General features: G+C 44.5%; 2 protein-coding genes across 11 annotated transcripts in view; both read right to left on the reverse strand.

Moving 5' to 3' along the window:
* The window catches only part of TFDP2 (transcription factor Dp-2), a 157,807-nt gene extending 149,954 nt beyond the window's left edge, over positions 1 to 7,853 (reverse strand). For 5 of the 10 annotated variants that reach the window (XM_084751764.1, XM_084751763.1, XM_084751773.1 and 2 more), the window contains exons 1-2: positions 7,583 to 7,852; positions 1,235 to 1,282 (exon numbers count right to left, since the gene is read on the reverse strand). The gene's annotated coding sequence lies outside the window, so the exon portion shown is untranslated. Of the gene's footprint in view, positions 1 to 1,234; positions 1,283 to 7,582 lie in introns of all 10 variants that reach the window. The other 5 variants (XM_084751772.1, XM_084751768.1, XM_084751771.1 and 2 more) reach the window with 2 other exon arrangements.
* Positions 7,854 to 18,482: 10,629 nt separating this feature from the next.
* Positions 18,483 to 24,637, reverse strand: part of GK5 (glycerol kinase 5) — a 73,934-nt gene continuing 67,779 nt past the window's right edge. Inside the window, exon 16 of the mRNA XM_084751757.1 lies at positions 18,483 to 24,193. Coding sequence (XP_084607883.1) covers positions 24,045 to 24,193 — 149 coding nt within the window. The 3' untranslated portion in view covers positions 18,483 to 24,044. The remainder of the gene's footprint in view (positions 24,194 to 24,637) is intronic.

Genomic DNA, 24,637 nt, shown 5'->3' on the forward strand with positions numbered 1-24,637 from the left:
CTGGTCTACAAAGTGAGTCCAGGACAGCCAAGGCAACACAGAGAAACCCTGTCTCGAAAAACCAAAATAAATAAATCATAACCCTCTCCTTCCTCAATTTGCCTTTGTCAGATAGTTCATCAGAACAATAAAATAGAGTAACTAAGGCAGTAGGTATTACACAGTACACACTAGAGCTGTGAGGTGACTGACTCACTCCTAGTCTCGGCACTCAGGAGGAAGAGGTGGGCAGGTCTCTGTGAGTTTGAGGCCAGCCTGTTCTACATAGGAAGCTCCAGGTCAGCTGGGGCTACATAGTGAGACCCTGCCTCAAAAAGGAAAGAAAGAAAAGAAAGAAAGAAAGGAGGGAGGGAGGGAGGGAGAGAGGGAGGAAGGAAAAGAGTAAGAAGGCTTCTGATTTTAGACATAAATACCTGACTAAAAACACATTTGTTATTCAAAACAGATCAAACCGTAGCGGGGTGGGAGAGGGTAGATTATCATGCATGCCTACTGCTGCAGGAGTCCTAATAGCTAGACGGCACGCCAAAATTTCCTCTATCCTTCGTGCAGTAAGCAAGAAAAAAATGCTTCTGGAAGATGGCTCAACCAGTAAAGTGCTTGTGTAGACATGGGGCCTGAGATCACAGCCTCAGCACCCACACATAAAAGCTGCAGTGGCGTGTGCATGTACCCCAGCACCAGAAGGCAGCCCCGTGGGCTCGGCGAACACTAAGGTGGTCAGTGAGCACCAGGTTCTGTGAGAGACTGTCTCAAAGAATAAAGTGACAGGTGACTGACACTCAACCCTGGCCTCTACATTCCTGTGTGCACACACACGTACCAGAACCACATGGCACATACACATGAGCACATACAGACCAAAATACTCAGTAAGTAGTTTCACTCAGCAACAATCTGAGTTAAGTTCATGCTTGATATGTATGTATGTACGTATGTACATATGTATGTATGTATGTATGTATGTGTGCTTGTTTATGTGCATTTGCTTATTTTGACATAAGGTCTTACTATGTCACTCAGTGTAACCTTTAGCCTCAAAATCCCTATGTAGCCCAGGCTGGCATGAAGCACATGACTCCTACACTAGTGTCCTGGATGGTGAGGAAACAAGCTTCAAACTCTTCCTCGTACAGTAAACTTAACACACACACACACACACATATATATGTATGTTTATATACATGTGTATGTAAATACATATATAGATATAGGGACAGGAACACATACTTACCTAGACAGTCTATCAAGACTCTCTGTTCAGCAGTTTTTCAATACAAACCTAGAAGAGAGAAAAAAATATTTTTATGTAATATTTCTACTTTTATAATAGAGACATATATAATCTCATTTTATTTTATTTTTTATTTTTAGGTTTTTCAAGATAGGGCTTCTCTATGTAGCCTTGGCTGTTCTGAAACTCTCTCTGTAGACCAGGTTGGTCTCGAACTCACAGAGATCCACCTACCTATGCCTCCCAAGTGCTGGGATTAAAGGTATAAGCCACCACAGCCTAGCTATAACCTCATTTTTTTTTTTTTCAAGACAGGGTTTCTCTGTGTAGCCTTGGCTGACCTAGACTCACTTTTATAGTTCAGGCTGGCCTCGAACTCACAGCGATCCGCCTGCCTCTGCCTCCCGAGTGCTGGGATTAAAGGCGTGCACCACTACACCCAGTTTATAACCTCATTTTTAAATACACTTTTCATGGTTCATAATTAATTTACCAGGCCTATACTCATGTCCATAACAGCAACATTAGCCACAGCATGTTTATGATGTACATTACAATCGCTACTGTGTTTTTATTGTCCCTTTGAAAGATATTGTTTTTTCTTTTCTTTTCAGATTTGTTTATTTATCTATTATTTACACAGTATTCTGCCTGCAAGCCAGAAGAAGGCATCTACCTTATAGGTGGTTGTGAGCCACCATGTGGTCGCTGAGAATTGAACTCAAGACCTGTGGAAGAACAGAGAGTGTTCTTAACCTCTGGGCCATCTCTCCAGCTCTTCTTTTCTTTCGTTAGCTTTTAAATTTATAAAATGTGTTTTGTTTGTTGGGGAGCACACAGGCCACAGCACCAGTGTGGAGGTCAGAGAACAATTTTATGGAGTCAGTTCTCCTTTCACCCTCACTTGGGATCTGGGGGTCAAACACCTACCATTAGGCTTGAGTGGTAAAAGCCTTTACCTGAACCACCTGCCAGCGCTCCCTCCACAGTTGTTAGTTTTTTACGTCATTTCACAATATTCCTCTTTATTTCTGCCTTACAATGATTTAGTTTCTAATAAGTCAAACCTATAATGTAGCAAAAGAAAATTATGCCTTAAATATTCTGTTACCAAAAAATCTGCTTGGGATTGAGATGGCTCATTTGTTACAACCACTCAGTACTCCTGCAGAGAACCAAAATGAATTCCCAGCACTCATGTAGGGCTGTTCGCACCCATCTGTATGTAGCTCCAGCTCCAGGATGCTGACACCTCTGGATTTCCTGAGGAGCTGCACTCAATGGACATACACAAAGACACACATTCACATACCCATAACTTTGAAAAATACAAGCAAGCCTTAGAAATTACAATTTATGATGGGCTGTGGTGACAAATGCCTGTAATCCTAGCACTCAGGAGGCAGAGGCAGGCAGATATCTGTGAGTTAAAGGCCAGCCTGGTCTAGGCAGGGCTACACCCTGGTGTGTGTGTGTGTGTGTGTGTGCGTGCGTGCGTGCGTGCGTGCGTGCGCGGGCGTTTAAATCCTGCTTAACAATATACATCTATGTACAAATTTGTGGGCTGGAGAGAGAGTTCAGCAGTGGTTTCTGTTCTTGCAGAGGAGCAGACAAGAGTTCAGTTCCCTGCTCCCTTCTCTATAAGCTCACAACGACCTATAGCTCCATCTCTGCTGATCTGATGGTATCTTCTGGTCACTGGAGGTCACAGAGGCACATAAGTACACAAGTACTTATGTACACACATACACACACATCATCATGATCACCACCATCAAATTTAAAAAGAAGAATGCCAAAACTAGGCATGATGGGCTGTGCCTATAATCTCCACCAGAAACCAGTAAATTTGAAGAAAATAGCAAGACCCTCTCTCAAAAACAACATCAAGACTTAAAAGAGTATAGACAAACAGTTTGGTTGGTTCTCTATTAAGAAGTCCTGGCCCACAGTTAGGTGGTTACAGCTGTTTTTTTTAAAGTCCTCTCCCCTTCCTTGAAATAGAATTTAAATCCTACGAGATAGACACTAACTTTTTTTTTTTTTTTTTTTTTTTGGTTTTTCGAGACAGGGTTTCTCTGTGTAGCCTTGGCTGTCTTGGACTCACTTTGTAGACCAGGCTGGCCTCGAACTCACAACGATCCACCTGCCTCTGCCTCCCGAGTGCTGGGATTAAAGGCGTGCGCCAAGACACTAACATTAATTCCATTGTACAGAGGAAGGACTGAGGCTTGTAGTACAGCCAGGACACAAAACCAGGAAAGCCAGCTCCAGGATCTGTCTTCTTAATTAATATTTAAGAAATTATAAAATTAAAAACATTTAAGAAATTAAAATGTTAACTTCTGCCCCAGGCACAGTGACTTAAGCCTGTAATGACAGCACTCATGAGACTAATGCAAGTCTAGGTCAGCCACATATTAAGTTCTAGGTCAGCTGTGCGACAGTGTGTGAGGCCCTGACCAACAAACAAGAGTTTAATTTATATGGCTATGAATTAGCAGATGCGACTGCCAAAGAAACAAATCTACTGTCTTAAAACCAATGTAAAGCCAAGAATAGAGGCTCATCTGTAACCCTACTAGAACTGAGAAAGGAGAAACTGAGGGGGAGGGGGAGTTGGGGGGAAGGGGGGAGGGGGGCCCCAGGTAGGCCAGCCAGTCTAGCCCATCAGTGGGCTCATGCCTCTGTAAGAGACTGTCTCAAAAAGACAGGGAGGTGAGCCCTAGAGAAAAAAGGCTTTGACCTTTGGCCTCCGTATGCACACACATTCACAGGCAATGACATTCACATGTGCACATACACCACATACACACTAAAACAGAGAGAACAGCATAACCCGTCGATGAGTCATTGGTCCTCGGAAGAATTTCAGACGAAAACAGTGACAGAAAAAAAATCCTTTAGAGAAGCTTAATGATGAAAAAATACTTTGTCGGCCAGGTGTAGTGGCTCTAGCCTTTAATTCCACCATTTGGGGGACAAAGGCAGGCATATCTCTGTAAGTTTAAAGCCAGGCTGGTCTACATAGTGAGTTCCAGGACAGCCAGGGCTATATAGTGAGACCATGTCTGGGGTGAGGTGGGGAAGGGAGGTGGTGGAGCTACTTTGTCTTTAAAAAAAAAAAAGAAGAAGAAGAAAAGAAAAAGAAAGAACAGCCCAGTGCAATGGTGCACACATGTAATCTAGGCACTCAGCAGGCTGAGGCAAGAAAATTGAGGTAAACTTTAGGCCAGCCTGAGCTACCTAGTGGGTAAAAGGCCCAGCCTGGGCTATACAGCAAAACCCACAGAGAAGCCGGGCGTGGTAGCACATGCCTTTAATCCCAGCACTCGGGAGGCAGAGGTAGGCGGATCGCTGTGAGTTCGAGGCCAGCCTGGTCTACAAAGTGAGTCCAGAACAGCCAAGGCTACACAGAGAAACTGTCTCCCAAAAACCAAAAAAAAAAAAAAAAAAAAAATAGAGAATGGAAAAGGAAGATGAGAAACAATGAATGGTAAGCATCTTGAAATTTCAGGAACGAGAACATACCGTGAAAATACAATTTCCAGTTCAGTAAAAGAAATGATGGACGTATAAAAGTCTGTCAGCTGTGGTGGTGCATGCCTGTAAATCTAGCAACTGCAGGGGCGGGGCGAAGGAATGAGGGCTACTGCTAATTTGAAGCCAGCCTAGGCTACATGGTGAGCTTAAGGCCAGCCTAGAATATATAGTCAAGAACCTGCCTCAGACACAGACACACACAGATACACATACACACACACACACACACACACACACACACACACACACACACACACACACACACACGCCGGGCATGGTGGGGCACGCCTTTAATCCCAGCACTCGGGATCGCTGTGAGTTAGAAGCCAGCCTGGTCCACAGAGTGAGTCCAGGATAGCCAGGTCTACACAGAGAAATCCTGTCTCAAAAAACCAAAACAAAACAAAACAAAACCATACACAAAGTTAGTTACTCAAATAATTCTATCTCTGAAACTATGAAACTGTGAATGATCTCTCAGAAATGTATAAACGCAAATGTGTACATTTATTGTGCAAACCATTTCTAAAGTTTCATTAGCTTTCATTCAAATTATTCAGACATTTAGAATCCTGTTATCACAAGTTTAAAATGAAAAAAAAAATCTTTTTTTTTAAAAAATCAAGTATATTTAAATTTCCTTTTTTTTTTTTTTTTTTTTTTTTTTTTTTTTTTTGAGGGCACAAGTGTGGAAAAGCCAGGGGATAACTTTACCTTTCAGGAGTGAGTTCTCCCCATCTGCCCTCTGGGTCCCACAGAAAGAGATAAGGTGAGCAGGCTTTGGTGACAAGCACCTTTACACACTGAACCATCTTGCCAGCCCCAATTTATATTTAATCATCTTTAAAATCCTTACAAACTCCCAACCTAGTCTCTTCTGAGATCCATTATGATACCTACCAAAATAAATCTAAAAGATGATGAAAAGGATGCATATCCTATTTCAAGGTGGGGCTTAGTTGTTGCTATTTTATTTTCCTGGTGCTGGGCAATCCATCTAGGGTTTAGGGAATTACCCCACCACGGAGCTATGCCCTGGCCCTCAAGCTGCATTGGGAGCTCAGAGCTTAGTTAAGAATTTTGGCTGCCAGGGTAAAGCTTGCATATGCCAAGAACTACACATTCACAATGGTGGCAGGGAAGATTATGGCCACAAAAATAGTAAAGTGAATGACTGAAACTATTGCATTTCTTAAGTAATTTACAGTTGCCTGTAATTAAGGTAACTGAAGAGTTTAATAAGTCTTGGGATTTTCTTAACAAATGTAAGTGCCGCATTCCTGAAACTGCAACCACCTGCCAGCACTGTGCTACAGATACCGTGTCTGCCATAACATTAAGCTAGTTCCAGGCACAAGATGTTCTAAGACTTAAGTGCGCCCAGAGCCAGTACACAAGCATGACAGAACTTGGGGTCTGGCCGTCGACTTTATCTCCTGATGCAATGTGACAATGGACACTTACATTGATTCTAGTGAAGGGATAATGGTAAAGCGTTAGCTAAACCCTAAGTTAACAGTGAAATGGAAAAGGCAAAAGGCAGAAGCAACGCTTTATACTCAATTTTGAATTCTGCCACACTGAAAAGAGACAAACAACGTAAACCGTATTTCCTAGTTAAGATGATTTCAAATCAAAAAAAAAAAAAAAAGAAACGAAAAAGATGATTTCAAACCATTAAGAGAACACAAAACACGTGACCCAGAAAAAAATTTTAAGTCAAAACAGCCGCTGAGTCAGTAGAGGAGTGTTTCTCAACATGTGGGTCGCGCGACCCCCCTTTTGGAAGGTCGGGTGCCTAACACCATCGGAAAACACAGTAGCAAGGTTACAGTTATGAAGTAGCAACGAACTAATTGGGTCGCAGCATTAGAAAAGTTGAGAATCACTGGTGTAGCAGATTATGTGGGGTAGGGAATTGGAGCCCCTTGGGATAGACCGAGGAAAGACAGAAGTATTCAAAGGCTCAAAGGCACTTTCAGCAACTACTATGGAAAAAGGAATGAAACTGGGATTTTTGTTGTCGTTGCAGTGTTAAGAACCAAAGCCAGGGCTTTAGGAATGCTAAGCCAACATTTTACCAGGCTAGGCTACAAGCCTGGCAACTATTTCCACCGAAAAGGTGAAAGAAACAACACGGGGTCCAGAGTCTCATCCGGCATCCAGGGTAGTTATGCATTTAATAGAGGTGAGCTTTGTTTCAAGTGCATTCCCGAGATTACACCTTTTCCCTCTCGCAACACCCTCCCCTTCCTCCCATAGGCAGATCTGCTTCACTGAAGGAACGAACTGAGCCCACACAAAACACGGGAACACGGGCGAGTGTCCACGCACTTCACTGTGCCATCTCTCGGCGGGAGCCGGCTGACACTTTTTCCCGCTGCACTGTGCACAGCAACCACGGCCTTGTAGAATTCCTCCAAGAACTCGGGCCGAGAAAGTAACCTCTACTTGAAAGAAAAAGTTCCCTTGGGGAACCTGAGGGTCTTCCAGGTACTTAGAGCTTTGGAACTCTGAAAAAGCACAGGCAGAAACAGCCCGGAGGCTTGTGGATCACCAACCGGGAGGAGGTGGGGGGAAGGGGGAGGAGAGGAAAAGATAGAAGCCCAGAGTGAGAAGCCAAAGTCAGCCCTTGCCCCTTCTGATCCCGGAGAAAGGGGAGCCCGCTTGACCGGGCTGCAAAGAAACCCTGGGGACAAGCTGCGAATCCAGCGACAGGGCAGGGAGGGCCAGACAGCCTGCGGGGGCCGCGCCCGGTCCAAAGGCCCCGGGCGTGCAGGCCCCGCGCCCTTTCCCGGACCTTACCGCCGCTCGGTGCAGAGGGACTGTAGGTCCGCGCAGCCCCCTCGGCCCTCTCCCGGGAGCCGCCGATCCTCAGGCAGAGCCAGGTCCGGTCGCAGCGAGCTCACGGCCGCGCAGCCGCGGTCTTCGGGACGCTCCCGCGCGCATCTGAAGCCTGCAGTGCAGGAAGAGCCAAGGCGCGCCCCGCGTGCCAGGCAGCGACGGCCGCACAGCCCAGCGCGCCCGACGCCGTCCGCCCTCGGCTACACGGCCCCCGGCGCCGCTTCCCCCGCGCTCGCTTTGGCGGCGGAGCAGCAGGGTGCACGCCGATTGGCTCTCGGGTGGCGTGACGCGCGGAGACGCTCTCCGCCGATTGGCCGGGCCGGGGTGCGTGGAGGGAGTAAACAAAACCCACACCCCCACACCCTCCCCCCCCCCCGCACCCCCGCACCCCCAGGTTGGCCACCGAGGCAAGCGGCAGCGGTGGGTGGCGGTCTCCCAGGAATTTGCACCGGGCCCTTTCACCTCCCAACGCGCTCCCCGCGAGGTGCCGCCCTAAGACCCTTGCCCGCTGCCGGTGGCCTGCCATCTAGGGGGCAGCCAGGCGGCCTGAAACTTGGGTGTCTATGCTCGCCCTCCCCCCTCCCCTCCATCACTTCAGCCCCTCACCTCACCTCTGTCCACCACCTCGCTTGTCTTAGGTCTGGAGTGTGGTTCTCTTTTCCATCCCATCTCTCCTCATATGACCGAAACCAGCGTCCTTACATCTCGCCCGTGGACCTTTGATGGGCCACTACTCCAGGAGCAGCGGGAAGGCAGATGGACAACAGTGACCCTGAGGCCACGCGTGGACCACTGAGGAGGTGGTCATGCTTCAATTCTGGAAACGTGTAGATGCAAATCAGGCCAGATAACATCAACCATATCGAAGTTAAGCAGAAAATGGAGACACAGACTCGCAAATACCTAGTCATTTTTTAAATAATTAAGGTTGGCGTGGTGGCTCATGCCTTTAATCCCAGCACTCAGGAGGCAGACATAAAGGCAAATTATCTGTGAGTTTGGGGCCAGCCTAGTCAACATAGCCAGTTCTGAGCCAACCAGGGTTAGGCAGTGAGATCCTGCACGGCCCCACCACCACCCCAGGCCCCCAAAAGTTTTTGGCCCTTTCTGGTGTGAGCCATAGTTACTGTGGAAGTTCAGAGGTAAGATAGGCGAATCCAACTTTAAAATCATACTTTGATCTGTCTCATTTTAATTTCTTGATAGCTCTATGAGCCAAATACTTTGGTGATGCTGGGGACATGTATACAAAAGAGACAAAAAGTCTTGGCTTCATTGAGCTTATGTTCCAATGAGGCAGGAAAGATGAACCTTCAAAATACTAGGATGGGGGGGAAAAAACCCTCAAGTGACAGTAACACCAATACTCAGTAGGTGAAGGCAAAAAGGTCATCCTTAGCTACAAAGCCAGTTGGTGCCAGCCTGGCCCAAATGAGGCTGTATTTCACAAAAACAGGCCCCAACTACAACAAAACTACTACATATTATGTGGGTACAGGTTATAAAAACAAATTAAGCACAGAACTTCAGTAGTGAGACAAAGGAAAACAATTCTGAGAGGGTGCTGTTAAAGTAAATGCCAGCCCTATGTCAGCACATGTTTCTGGGAGGCAGAGCCGGGAGTTTGAGATGAACCCAGAGCAGGGCGTGGTGACACACACCTTTAATCCCAGCACTCAGGAGGCAGAGGCAGGTGGGTTTTTGTGAGTCCCAGGCTAGTCTGGTCTACAAAGCAAGTCTAGGACAGCCAGGGCTACACAGAGAAACCCTGTCTAGAAAAACCAGAGAGAGAGAGAGAGAGAGAGAGAGAGAGAGAGAGAGAGAGAGAAAGAGAGAGAGAGAGAGAGAGAGAGAGAGAGAGAGAGAGAGAAAACAATGTGGTCTGTGTGATCCTTTCTCAAAAAGATAGATAGATAGATAGATAGATAGATAGATAGATAGATAGATATAGATGATATATAATGAGATGCTTTCTCAAATACCTTTGGCTCTTTCATTGGAAGAATTGGAGACAAGTTCTGCATAATTGTTATAGGTGAAATCCTGCCAAAATTTCAAAAATACCACACGCAGTAGTCCGGTGACTGATTCTAAAATTAAAAAAAACCTCATTTGACTGATTGCCTTTTCCACTGACAAGTGAATGCAGACTTATTTAATTTCCACAAGAATTCTTGTTAAGGTATTGTCTTCAGCTTATTTAACAAATACTTACCATGCTTGGTAGTAGCGGTGCACACCCTTAGTGAGCCCCAGCACTTGGGAGGCAGAGGCAGGCAGATATCTGAATTCTAGGGCCAGCCTGATCTACAAAGTGGGTTCCAGGACAGCCAGAGCTAAACAGAGGAACTCTGTCTCAAAACAAAAAACAAACAAACAAACAAACAAACAAAAAACAAGCAAAATATTTAGCCATCTTGGCATTACAGATACAAAAATCAGCATGACAGAAAAAAAAATCATCACTCCAATCCAGTAGAGAAAAATTAGCTGGGCATGGGGGCGCACACCTTTAATCCCAGCACTCAGGAGGCAGAGGCAGGAGGATCGATGTGAGTTTGAGGCCAGCCTGGTCTACAAAGTGAGTCCAGGACAGCCAAGACTACACAGGGAAACCCTGTCTCTAAAAAACAAAACAAAACAAAAAAACAAGAAAAATTTTGAAGCACCTGAACACGCACAACCACAACAGAAGCAGACTCATGAAACGCTGAGGCCAATGTGGAGAAAAGAGTGCCAAGAATCTCATCACCTGTCAAGTTAACTACATGTCCGTGCTGACATTGGGAGGGAACGCATGGGTGTAGAGATCAGAGTACAATTTGCAGGAACTGTTTGTTTTCTTCTATTATGTGGGTCTCAGGGATTCACATCAGGTTTTCAGGTTTCCAGGCAACAAACACCTTTACCCTCGGATCCATCTTGCATTATTCCATTAACCTCTTTCTTCTTCTCCTCCTCCTTTTTTTTTTTTTTTTTTTTTTTTTTGAGACAGGGTTTCTCTGTGTAGCCCTGGCTGTCTTGGACTCACTTTGTAGACCAGGCTGGCCTCGAGCTCATAGAGATCTGCCTGCCTCTGCCTCCCAAATGCTGGGATTAAAGGCGTGCGCCATCTCACCCAGCTCCTAATCCTCCTCTTTGTCCTCCTCCTCCTCCACCTCCTCCTCCTTCAACTCTTCCTCCTCCTCTTCTTTCTTCTTCTTCTTCTTCTTCTCTCTCTCTCTCTCTCTCTCTCTCTCTCTCTCTCTCTCTCTTTTTGGTTTTTTCAAGACAGGATTTCTCCGTATAGCACCACTGGCCCCTTACCTATTTTGTTTGTTTACAGATAGGGTTTCTCTGTGTAGACTTGGGTGTCCTGGACTCACTTTGTAGACAAGGCTGACCTTGAACTCACAGAGATCCGCCTGCCTCTGCTTCCTAGAGTGCTGGGGTTACAGGCGTGCACCACTGTGCCCGGGCTCTATTTATTTATTTATTTATTTTTGTTTTCGTTTTTTTTTTCAAAACAGGGTTTCCCTGTGTAGCCTTGGCTGTCCTGGACTCACTTTGTAGACCAGGCTGGCCTCGAACTCACAGCAATCCGCCTGCCTCTGCCTCCCGAGTGCTGGGATTAAAGGCGTGCGCCACCACGCCCGGCTCCCGGGCTCTCTTAACCTCTTTCTAAGGTAAAAGCTTGAAGTAAAAAAAAATAAATAAATAAATAAGTTAAATCAGTCACAGTGGTACATGCCTTTATTCTCAGCAGTTGGGAGGCAGAGGCATAGAGATATCTGTGAGTTCCAGGCCAGCCTGATCTACAAATTGCAAGCCGGGGCTGCATAAAAGATGTCTCAAAAAGACAAGCAAACAAACAAAAACCTCAGTTGCAAACGATGAAGTTACTATATGGTTTGGTGTGCTCCTGTGGGAGGCAGCACGAGACACGCAGTGTGCACACTAAGTGTGCAATAAGTGTTCCAGTTGCTCTTTAGTCTTGCTTCTGAATCACGTAAGGTAAAAGTCCACATTCCACACTATCTTCCAAAGCCACGGAGTAAAATACACAGCAGCAGGCTTCAAATTTTCCACACACTACCTTGATCTAGCTGTGAATTTCCATGACCTAATGAGGGTATGCTGTAGAACACAAGTAAATGGTAGTTTCACAGCAGGCCAAGAATTCAGAACAAGGAGGAACAGCTTGGTTCTCAAGCCAAATACTGAAAGTTCTCCGGTACAGAATAAATTTTGAGTTGCTACAGGGATGAAAATTCATGTAAATCGATTTGTCATTCCCACTCATGGTGTCAGTTTAGTAATGTGCACAAACAGCTTTCTGTCTACCTCCTCGTCTGCCCATTAGAGGATCCTGTTTCCTTTGACAAAAGAAATTATGTCGTTATGGTCGCCAATGCCAGAGAATAGATGTGTGAACTGTCACGGCACATCTATTGATTCAGCACTTACTAGGCACTTGCTGTGTGCCAAATACTGTGCACAGAGTGGAAGCACAAATATAAATGTCTCAAGAGCTTTTAGGTGCTATTTCATGAGCTTTCAACAGTCCCTTACCTCACCCAGGTCATTGTATGCCTTATCAGCTACATTTAGTCCAAAAAGGAATCTCTTGACCACCCATCTCCAGCTCTCTCCCCATGAAATTTTGTCTGCTTTTCTAACATTTATTAAAGCTGCAATGATTCGCTTGGATCCGCAGCTTGTTGGGCTTTGAGTGCCTTCAGAGTCAGAGCTGTTGATTTTCAGTGTCATTATTGATGGATAGACAGCAGCTAGCCAATAAGTATATTCGGAAAGAGAAGCAAAAAATAATGAACAAGGCGTGGTGGGGCACACCTGTAACCCTAGGTTCTCAGAAGACGGAGACTGGAGAGTTGCAAGTTCAAGGTCAACCTGGAATACAGAGTGAGTTCAAAAGCAACTTGATAGGTTTAGAGACTCTGTCTTGGGGAAACACTAATAATAATAATAATAATAATAATAATAATAATAATAATAATTATTATTATTATTATTATAATAACAATAGAAAATCTATTTTAAAAAGTAAAGTGTTAAAAAGAACAAAAACTGGGGGTGTAGCTCACTGGGAGAGTATTTGCCCGTGGTTTACAATGACCTGGGTGTGGTCACCACTGCAGATGGAGAGATAAACAGATAAAGTTACCCTTGGTCAGGTACGGTGGTTCCTGCCTGAACTAGCAGCACTTTTGTGAGGCAGAGGCAGGAAAATCAGGAATTCAAAGAGATTACACAGTGAGTCCAAGGCCAGCCCAAATGAAGAAATCCTGCAAGAAAACATGTCCCAAATACAAACAAATATGGGCCTGGTGAGATGGCTACATGGGTGTCTTAGGGTTTCTTTCTTTCTTTCTTTCTTTCTTTCTTTCTTTCTTTCTTCATGGATTTATTTGTTTTAGTTAGGGATTTTATTGCTGTGATGAAACACCATGACAAAAATGCAATTTGGGGAGGAAAAGGTTTATTTGGATTGTAGTCCATCATGAAGGAAGCCAAGACAGGAACTCACACAGGGCAGGAACCTGGAGGCAAGAGCTGATGCAGAGGCCATGGAGGAGTGCTGCTTACTGGCTTGCTCCTCATGGCTTGCTCAGCCTGCTTTCTTATAGAACCCAGGACCACCAGCCCAGAGATGACCCCATCAACCATTAATTAAGAAAATGCCCTGCAGCTGGATCTTACGGAGGTATTTTCTCAATTGAGTTTCCCGCCTTTCAGATGACTCTAGCTTGTGTCAAGTTGACATAAAAGCAGCCGAGACAATGGGTAAAGATCTTGCCCTAATGAGGAGTTAAATCCCCAGACCTCACTGTGGAAGGAAAGAACCAACAACTCCTGAAAGTTGTCCTCTGACCTCACATGCCTGTCATGTGACACAAGTGCACACTCATGCACACAGTAATAATAAATAAGAAAACATCCAGAAGTCAGCTTTCCTCCCAGCACTTGGGCATCAGAGGCAGGTGTTAGCTCACAAGCAGATCTGCTAATCTGCTAGCCTATCTGATCTGCCTCTGCCTCTAGGTTGCTTAGCAACCTCTGATCATGCCTGCCGGCCACCAGGTGTGTGCTAGACTATAGAAGGACAAACCCACCACCCATTTCTTACTCCTGCACTTTTCTCTCTCTCTCTCTCTTCTCTCCCCTCCCCTCCCCCCCCCTCTCTCTCCCTGGGGTGCCCTTCTCCCCCTTCTTTCTCTCCCCTCATTTCTACAATAATTCTCTCCATATCATATCAATTTCACGGCATCTCATTTCTAATCCTAACAGCAGGTGGACCTCTATGAGTCCCAGGCCAGCCTTGAAATACAGAGTGAGTTCCAGGGCTATTCTAAGAAACACTGTTGCACACCTGTAATCCCAGCACTCGGGAGGCAGAGACAGGTGGATCTCTGTGAGTTCGAGGCCAGCCTGGTCTAGGAGTCCAGGACAGCCAAGGCTACAGAGAGAAACACTGTCTCGAAAAACAACAACAACAAAAATTTAAATAAACTTAAAATATCTATAAATTTTTTTGCTAATAAACATTCTGGCTTTTTACCTTTCTTTCTCCTATTTTGCTTTGTCTTTGCCCTTATCTCTTGAGTCTGTAGAAATGTCTTTGGCTTATATATGAGTAAGAGTCAAAATATTTAACAACAACAACAAAATTTAGCAACTAGCAATGCAGAGAACTAAGTTTGTCTTTTGCAAACATTGTCACAAAAATTCCTTTTTAAAATAATTTTGTTTAGCCTGGTGTGGTGTTGCATGCCTTTAATCCCAGCACTCGGGAGGCAGAGGCATGTGGATCACTGTGAGTTCAAGGCCAGCTTGGTCTACAAAGTGAGTTCAGGACAGCCAAGGCTGCACAGAGAGACCCTGTCTCAAAAAACCAAGAAAAATAATAATTTTATTTAGTGTGTGTGGTGTATGCATGTGTGTGCACATGAGAGCAAGCATGCTCATCTACATGTACCTGTGCAGACCAGAGGTCAACACTGGTTCTTTCTCTATCTTATTTATTTATTTATTATTTTTCTAGACAAGGTTTCTTTGTGTAGCCTTGGTTGGTCTGGACTCTATAGACTATATAGACTAGGCTGGCCTCGAACTCATACAGAGCCTCCTGCCTCTGCTTCCCAAGTGCTGAGATTAAAGGGAAGCTGAGAGAGGAATAATTTTTCTAGATTCAGTCTGTCATAGTAGTTTTTTTTTTTATGATGGATGGTACATAAAAATGTAAATGATAGTAAAAAAAAACTGAGAGAGAGAGAGAGAGAGAGAGAGAGAGAGAGAGAGAGTGCATTATTTATACAGTGGATCTCTACTCCATTCTTTTGTTTTGTTTTGTTTTGTTTTGTTTTGTTTTTCGAGACAGGGTCTCTCCGTGTAGCCTTGGCTGTCCTGGGCTCACTTTGTAGACCAGGCTGGCCTCAAACTCACAGTGATCTGCCTGCCTCTGCCTCCCGAGTGCTGGTGGGATTAAAGGCGTGCGCCACCACGCCCGGCTCCATTCTTTCTTTTTTGAATATTTATTTATTATTTATACAGTGCTCTGCCTGCATGTACACCTACACACCAGAAGAGGGCACCAGATCTCATTACCGATGGTTACAAGCTGCTATGTGGCTGCCGGAATTGAACTCAGGACCTTTGGAAGAACAGCCAGTGCTCTTAACCTCTGAGCTATCTCTCCAGCCCCCCTCCCCCCCCCATCCCCTAGCTCCATTCTAACAGTTACCCAAAAGTGCCAACCTTTTACTACATTCACATTTGATGTGTGTGAAAATCCTAGAGTGGGTTCAGACACACACTAACTCTGATGCTATCAGAGCTGCTTTTCACCAAGCATAGTAGCACACTAGTCATCCCAGCATTTCAGAGGGAGATGGGGCTCAAGGTCATGTGCTGAATATTTTAGACTGTATCTTTTTTTTTTAATTATTATTATTATTATTTTTTTAGACTCTATCTTAAAATGCAATCTAAACACAGCATTGTTGGGGGATGTTTTGTGCACTGTGTATTTCTTTCTTTTTTTTTAAGATTTATTTATTTATTTTATGTATATGAGTGCTCTGTCTTCATGCATACCAGAAAAGGTAATCAGATTCCATTACAGATGGTTGTGAGCCACCATGTGATTGTGGAGAATTGAACTCATGACCTCTGGAAAAGCTGCCATCTCTCCAGCCCCAAATGCTAAATTTGTTTTTTTGTTCCTGGCTTTGTTAGACCAGACTGGCCTCAACTCACAGAGATCCACCTGCCTCTGATTCCCAAGTGCAGGCATTAATGGCGTGCGCCACCACACCCAGCTTCCAGATGCTGATTTCTGTGTCCAGAGATCTGGTTGCACCCCAGAGATTGGGCATTGTCATTATTACTGAAGAATTTCCTGTCTCAGTGTTGTGTAAAAATTGTTCTCCATCATCTTTGACCAGCTACAGAGCTTTTCAGCCAATAGCTAGGCAGGAGAGTTGAAGCAGGACTTGCACTCCAGGAGGAAGGTCTCAGGTGGAGGAGAGAGAAGAGGGTAGGAGAGACGTCACCATGAGGATGTGAGCAGGAGAGTTGGCATGAAGACAAAGATGGGAGCAGGGGCAGCCAGGGCGACACTTGATGGCAGGTAGCAGGACATGTGGCTGGGAAACAGTCCAGACCAGTGCAGAGGAGTACATGAGTGTCTGCCGAGCTATGGTGCTTTGAAGCTTATTAGTAAACGCAATAGGTCTCTACGTCATAGAAAAGCCCATACTTTATTTTTACACAACACTAAGAGACTTTATTTAAAGTGTGGTGGTGCACACCTTTAATCCCAGCACTTGGGAGACAGAGGCAGGCCGATCTCTGTGAGTTCAAGGCCAGCCTGGTCCTCACAGCAATTTCCAGGACAGCCAGGGCTACACAGAGGGGGGCTAAAAGGAAGTTTAAAGGGGACCTAGGGAGACCTAGAGGGTGGAATATGGTTACAATCCTAGGACTTGGGATTGGGAGATGGATTGCCATGAGTTTGGGGCCAGTCTGAGCTGCACAATGAGATCCTATCTCAGAAAACAAAAAGTTATGTAAAGAATATCTTAAAGGGGGTTGGGAATTTAGCTTGGTGATAGAGCACTTGCCCTGGGTTTGGTTCTCAGCTCTGGGGAAAAAAATATCTTAAGGGCTAGAGAGATGGCTCAGAGGTTAAGAGCACTCACTGTCTGCTCTTCCAGAGGTCCTGAGTTCAATTCCCAGCAACCACATGGTGGCTCACGACCATCTACAATGTGATCTGATGCCCTCTTCTGGACTTCAGGTGTACATGCAGGCAGAGCACTGTATATCTAATAATAATAAAATATTTTTTCAAAAATCTTAAAAGCCATGTGTGGTGGCTCATGCACGTAACCCTAGCACCTAAGAGGATGACACGGGGGTGGGGGTGGGGGTGGGGGGGCGCTAGAGAGATGGATGGCTCATCAGTTAAAAGCATTGGCTGTTCTTCCAAAGGACCCAATTCCCAGCACCTACAGGGCCGATTACAGCTGTCTATAACTCCAGTTCTGGGCGATCCAACACTCTCACACACACGTAGGCACAACACCAACGCATATAAAGTGAAACAAATAAATTAAAAAAGAGGATGAAAACAGTACTGCCACAAGGTCAAGGCTAGCCTGGGCTTCATAATGAATTTGAGGCCAGCCTGGGCTACAGAGTGAGACCTAGTCTCAACACAAAAAGAAAAAAAAAGGGGGGGGGGAAGAGAGAGAGGGGGAAGAGAGGCAAGGTTCCATAAAGCCCATTTTTCCCCTCTAACCATACATACTAAGCCTAAATCTCCATACATACTAAGCCTAAATCTAACCCGAGTGACACCTGTAGTTAACATGCATATTTCTCTGGCTTCTTCCATTTTCTTTCATTCTTTTATGCAGTGGTGGAGAACGAGCCTGGGGGTTTCATCCCTGCAGTAAGTGCTCTACCACTGCACTATGGCCCTAGTTACTCTGGGACTTGCTAGGTAGCGGAGGCTGGCCCTGAGCTCCTGGCCTCTCTGCTTCCACCTCACGAATGTTGGGAGCGTAGGTGTGCGGTGCCACACCTAGTTTATGCAGTAGCGGAGAAAGAATCCAGAGCTTTAGGCATCCAAGAAAGCTCTGTGCTATCGGGGATAATCCCAGTCCCTTCTGGGGCTTTTCTTTGTGTGCAGAAATCAGGATAGAAAGTAGTGTTCAATAAAAATGCTCAGGTAAGGCAAGAAACAAATCTATAAGCTAAAACAGAAAAATATCCTGTTAGTAAAGAGCTTGCCATGCAAGCATGAGAGCCTGACTTTGACTCCCAGATCCTAGATAATTTTTTTAAAAAGCCAGGTGTGGTGGCACATGCCTGTCGGCCTGGCACTGAGATGGAGACAGGAGAAGGGAGTTCAAGGTCATTCTCAGCTACCTAGGATATTTTAGGTTATTTAGAAAAAACAAAGCTAGGTGGTGTTGGCACACGCCTTTGATTCCAGCACTCAAGAGACAGAGGCCGACAGATCTCTGAAGCCAGCCTGGTCTACAGAGTGAGTGCCAGGTCAGCTAGGCTACACAGAGAAATCTTGTCTTGAAAACAACAGGCTGGGTGTGGTGGCGCACGCTTGCAATCCCAGCACTTGGGAGGCAGAAGTAGGTGGATTCCTGTGAGTTCGAGGCCAGCCTGGTCTACAAAGCAAGTCCAGGACAGCCAAAGCTACACAGAGAAACCCTTTCTCAAAAAAACAAAACAAAACAAAAAACAAAAACACAAAACAAAAAAGAAAGAAAGACAACAACAACAAAACAAATGAGCAAACAAGAATGTTTTGAACAAAAAAAACCCTGTATGCTATTGCTGGGTTCATCTTTAATTTTATTAAAGATCTTTAAAATGATTTATGACAGTTTCAGTTACTATTAAATAAGCTGACATTCATAACAATAGAAATAAGATCATAAATTTACTGATACATGAAAACTCAAATCTATATTTATCCATCTTTTCTAATTTTTTTTTCACAAAAATCATTCCGAACCTTTATATAAATCACATAGTTTTGCACAGAGTTAGAAACATGATGAGTGCTATATGTGTGCACGGACACACTACAGGAAATCTTAAGTAAAGTTGCCTTTAAAACCTGTTTTTGCACAGTATGAGCCCTGAACTATGGAGTGAGCACAGAACTAAAAGCCCTTCTGCTGGGCACACTGTAAGACAATGCTGTAGCTTTTTGTCTGATTTTATTTTAAAACCTTTTTTAAAAAGATACGGCTCATTTCACAAACAATTCAACTGACAAAGTGACAAAGATATGAACAGAGATTTAAAGGATGGCAGTGGCAGATGGCGAAAAGTACTTGAAATAAGGCTGGTGTGGTGGTGGCGCACGCCTTTAATCCCAGCACTCGGGAGGCAGCGGCAGGCGGATGGATCGCTGTGAGTTCGAGGCCAGCCTGGTCTACAAAGTGAGTCCAGGACGGGCAAGGCTACACAGAGAAAGTCTGTCTCAGAAAACCAAAAACAAAACAAGAAACGTAAAATGGGACAGCCTTCTGTATAAAGGCTCTTTATTCTTCCCTTCCCATTTTACAGTTCTGGCGATCAAACTTAGGGCCCTGGATACACTAGACAAGCACTTTACCATACTGACCTACCTCCCAACATACGAGTTCCTGTATCATTTTTCCCTAAGCAATCCCAATAGCTCTCTAGATATGGGGGGAGGGGGGAGGCAAAGGGCAGAAAGGCTGTAAGAATAGAATAACAGAACCTCAGAATTACTCAGTTCTGAAGCCTCCTTCGGGCTTTGGATTCCCAGCCAGGAGAACTGTAAAGGTTCAGGGTGTGTCTGAAACTTCTTGCCCGTATTTGAAAACCAGTCTAAACTTCCTAAAGGGATGCAGAACGAGTGGATTCAAGCCTTCTGTAGACTACTCCTGGGTGACCGGCGACTCAAAATCTCAGGCACAGAGATCATCTCTCCTCAAAGAACTGTAAAAGTCTCAACAGCCTCTTGGGCTGTATGTACTATTTTACATTAGAAACCAGTCCCCAGAGCAGAGCAAAGTGGCGCTAGGGGACCTTTAGTCTCAGCACTTGGGAGGCAGAGGCAGGCATTCCTCTGTGAGTTTGACACTAGCCTGGTCTACATAGTGAGTTCCAGAACAGCCATGGCTGTATAGTGAGACCCTGTCTCAAATAAAAACAAACAAAAACTAGTCCCCAGTATGCTGTTTTGCTTAGTTAAGGGGCTACTTCTGAGATTTCTTCAATAGCACCAGGGTGTTGGGCACTCTTAAAATATGATGTTAGTTATCTGATGTCTAATATATAAAACCTGTGAATGAAAGTTTCAATGATACCTTAAAAAGCAAAAAAATAGCTGGGCATGTTTTAACATGCACCATTCTCCAGGGTAAATTCCCAAACCAGCCTCGGAAAAGCTGCTATATCCATGTGTATCTATGGCTGTATGTCTCCACAAAACATATGTGAAAACAGAGGCATGTGGCTTTTTGTTTTGTTTTTTAACAAAAAACACCATGTCTATAGCTGTAAATATCTTCCTTTTTGACAAGTATAAGACACGATCAGTAAATGTAAGATCAGGGAAAAACGTGAAGTAGAAATCCTTCCATAAACATGAAGGCACAGCACTAAGTTCCGAGAGGAGCGAACGTGGCTCCGGCTTCAGGAAGCACCACATGGAGTGGAGGTTTGGGACAATGATCCTTTGCTTGTTCAGAGATGAACGGGAAGCAAAGGCAGGCTTGGCGGTTCATGTCTGTAATCCCAGCACCCAGGAGGCTGAGGCAGGGACACTGCCATGAGTTCCAGGCTAACCTAGGCCACAGAGTAAGATTCTGTCTCTGAGAAACAGGGGCAGGGACAGAGCCGTACCCCTAGGATGCAGCTCAGGAGTAGAACAGTTGACTATCTGGCTCAAGGCTCTAGGTGTGATCCACAGAGGTGAGGTCACAACCAATCAACACTTTTTCTTCACTACCCAGCAAAATAGAATCTGTATTTTAGGCTACCACCTATTTTTTCACTGTTAAAATTCCATGTCCTAGGGGAAAACAATGCAGAGAATATTGGAAATGTTAGTATAGCCACCTAATCTTCTTTTTTCTTCTAATAGCCACTATCAGTGATTCTCGAACGACAATGATTTTTGTCTCTCAGGATGACTAATGTTGGCAGGTACTTGGAGCCATAAAAACCAGGAGAAGCGGGTTCCAGGACAGTCAGAGCTATACAGAGAAACCCTGCCTCGAAAAACCAAAACCCAAGGCAAAACAAAACAAAACCACCAGGTTTTGCTGAACAGTGCCGGGATCCTGCCCAGCACCCCACTGTGTCCTGCATAGCATCCTGAAGCAAAGACAAATCCAGTTCAAAATGCCCGCAGTGCTGCAAGGTGTAGTAGCACAAGTCTTTAACCTCAGCACTCAGGAGGCAGAGGCAGCAGGCAGAACTCTGTGAGTGTGGGGACAGCCTGGTCTACACAGTGAGTTCCAGGCCAGCCAGGGCTACATAGTGGGACCCTGTCACAAAAACTAAGATCAAAGTTGACATTGAGAAGCCGTATACCACCAATAGATGGAAGAGATTTGAGGATCAGGAAGTCATATATAAAGCAGTTGGTACCACTTTAAGACAGGCTGCACAGGAACACTGTCCTGAGTTTGCTGGAGACCCCTTAAAATGCCTTGTAGATCTATAATGGGAAAAGAAAATATGCTAAGAAAGATTAGCATATTGGAAATTATTTTCAAAAGGTAGATGAAGGGACAATGTTCTTCAACTGCTTTCGATTAACAATCGTTTCTATAACCACAAAAGCAAATGACATAATATTTCTGATTTTAATTTACTTTTATAAGAGTCACTAAGCCCTGTCATTAAAATACGGCCAGAAATGCCCAAAAGCAAAAGACCAGTTTCTATATCCACAAGGAGGAAGAGGAGGAGGAGGAGGAGGAGGAGGAGGAGGAGGAGGAGGAGGAGGAGGAGGAGGAGGAGGAGGAGGAGTCGTCACTGATCTTTCAAGAGAGGCTCAGTTTGGATGAGATGTTAGTTATTTTCACATTATCTAACACGTACTTACTCTTCACTCTACAGTTCTAAGTTAGGGCGAGCACAGGGAAGAAATGTCAAACACATCTTTGGTGATTAACGTCACAATTTAGCCTCCCTGACACATAGACTTACTTCCTATGAAACCATACCTATCAGCAGAGCCTACAAAAACATTCCGATATGCAGCTTTCACATGATGGATGGGAAAACTTGTCATTGGCCACAAAGCTGTGTGAAAATGTCATAAAAGAGAAAGAGTAAGATATTATCTGCACAAGATCTGATTTGTTGCAGTCAACAAAGATGCCTATAACAAAAATATTTCCATTAAGAAACTTTAAAAAAAAAACACAAAAACAAAAACAATTGAAGACACTGGGAGCCCAGGAAAATAATTTACAGAAAGCTCAACGTACCTATTCTCGCATAACTGACTCCCAAACGGACATATGGCGGCAGCAGCACGATCCCCTCTCACAGCTGCTCTGTTAGTAACGTAATTGTGTAGCAGATAGTTCCACAGTGGTAGCACTTTTATGTGATATTGGCCAGGATGGGAACAAGGTCATTCACACTCAAGAAAATCCAAATCCCCAGTGAAAAAGGGGCGCATGATGGAGAGGGGGTTGGAATACCATCAACTGCCCTAGGACAATTTTATACCCAGCCAGAGGCTCCTCTGCATAGCATTAAGGTGGGGACTCTGGCCCAGTGGCTGGCTGGCTCATGCAGTCATACCAAGCACACGGTCTGTCATCTTAGCCAGCCTGTGCTACCTCTCAGAGGTGAGCAGGACAGACAAACAGCAAGGCACATCAAGTAACCAATGAAGGTGACTCTTAAGTTACCGATAAACTAGGGCACTTCACAGTAGACTCTCATGCCAGCTGTGGCACACTTCCTAGAATCCTAGCACCTCAGGAGACTGTAGCAAGAGGGCCTGGAGTTTTAGGCCAGCCTGAGCTACATAATGGACTCTGTTGCCAAAAGTACTAATAATAATTTGAGCTGTCAAATGGGCTCTTTGAAAAAAGGGGACATATATGCAAGCATTTCAACAAGTACAGAAAGATAAAGAACTAAAAAGAATGTTTTACATTAACTGCTTGCATTTTATAAAAAAAAAAACGTAACACCACATAGAGTTCGGGAGACTAAAGCAGAAGGCTTAAGAGTTAGAAACCAGGGGCTGGAGAGACGGCTCAGCAGTTGGGAGCGCTGACTGCTCTTCCAAAGGACCTGGGTTCAATTCCCAGCATACACATGGCAACTTACAATTGTCTGTAACTCCAAGATCTGACACTTTCACACAGACATACATGCAGGCAAAGCACTCCCTCACATTAAAAAAAAAAAAAAAAAAAAGAGTTAGAAACCAGCATAGGTTAGACAGTAACATCTATTCTCAAGCAAACAAAATAAAAGGTATTAGTAAAGACAGGCCCTTACTACTGTCACCCATGCACTGTACAGACAGGCTTTGAGCTCATGTCCCTCTGGCCTCAGCCTTAAACGTCCCAGTACTTGCCACCATCCCCAGCCTCAATAGCCACAAACTAAAATTTGTTCATCAATGTAAAACGAGCCCCTCAGTTAGGTGTGATGGTGCACACCTATAATCCCAGAATCAGAGTGGCTGAGGCAGGAGCATCTCAAGTTTCAAGCCATCCTGAGCTCCCTAGTGACGCCATAGCTCAGCAACAACTAAACAGAATGGTTTGGTTGTGCAAAGAAGACCGCAGGCAGCGTCTTTATGCACAACAAAGGAAAGTGCTCGCTAGGGCTCATCTCAGTGGCTAAGAGTTCATATTACGATAGGACACTTAGAAATTATGGCTTTATACATAAAATGTTTTCTCAGTGGTTCCTTTTTCTTAGCTACATGAATTTCAAATGGCCCGCTTGATTTTAAATATAATTTTTTTTCTTAATTTTTAACAAAACGTGATGGTGCTTGATCCAGAATGATTAGCTCTCAACGGGCAAATAACTATGACCTATGTGACATTGACCCTGTTTAAAAAAAGAGGATTTACAGCTGTCAAAATGCAGCCGGGGGTGGACAATGACCTTTGGAAATAGCTAGAAGAAAGAAGACACAATTTTGAGGTATCTCTGCCTAAGCATTTCACTAAGATTTGGATTTAAAAAGTAAGAAGTAGTGTGTGTGTGTGTGTGTGTGTGTGTGTGTGTGTGTGTGTGTGTGTGTGTGTAAGAGCAATGCTTTTTCTCTCAGCTTGTGAGGCTCATTTTGAATCTTCTCTTGGCCACGGTCAGGATGACAATTCCTGAGCTTCTCCCATCAGCACATCCTGTCAACGGCTCCTTGGTGTTACGTCTTGTTATACCAATTCATGGAGCGATTCACAGCTTTCACCCAGTTTTCCATATTTGCTTCATATTCCTGCCATTTCTTCTGAGGCTTGAAAACTGTTTCACTTTGCCTCAGCTTCTGCAGTTCTTCCTTGTCAGACCAAAATCCTACAGATTGAAAAAATAAAAATCTCAAAATTTAAGGCAAATAATGAGTTCATGGAATATATTCACCAATCTATGTGAGTTTTGCCTAGGAAAACCGTTAGTATGCTAGAACACAGACCAGATCACTTGTTGCTTCAGAAGTATATACACAACCAAATAGATACAACAGAGGAAAGAGGCACTAGGAGAAAATATTTTGCTGCTGGGCCTGTAATCCCAGTACTTGGGGAGGCAGAGGCAAGAGGATCTCTGTGAGTTCGAGGTCAGCCTGGTCTACAAAGTGAGTCCAGGACAGTCACAGCTAGGTAGAGAAACCTAGGCTTGGAAAAAAAAATTTTTTTTTTCCTTTTTATCTCTTAGTTTTATTTTTGAATGGCATTATAACACTTTTTGTTTGTATTGGGACTGAACAGAGGGCCTCACACAACAGGCAAGTATTCTCCC

The sequence above is a fragment of the Acomys minous genome (genome assembly GCF_964271855.1).
Source record: "Acomys minous genome assembly, chromosome: 13".
Classification (NCBI taxonomy): domain Eukaryota; kingdom Metazoa; phylum Chordata; class Mammalia; order Rodentia; family Muridae; genus Acomys; species Acomys minous.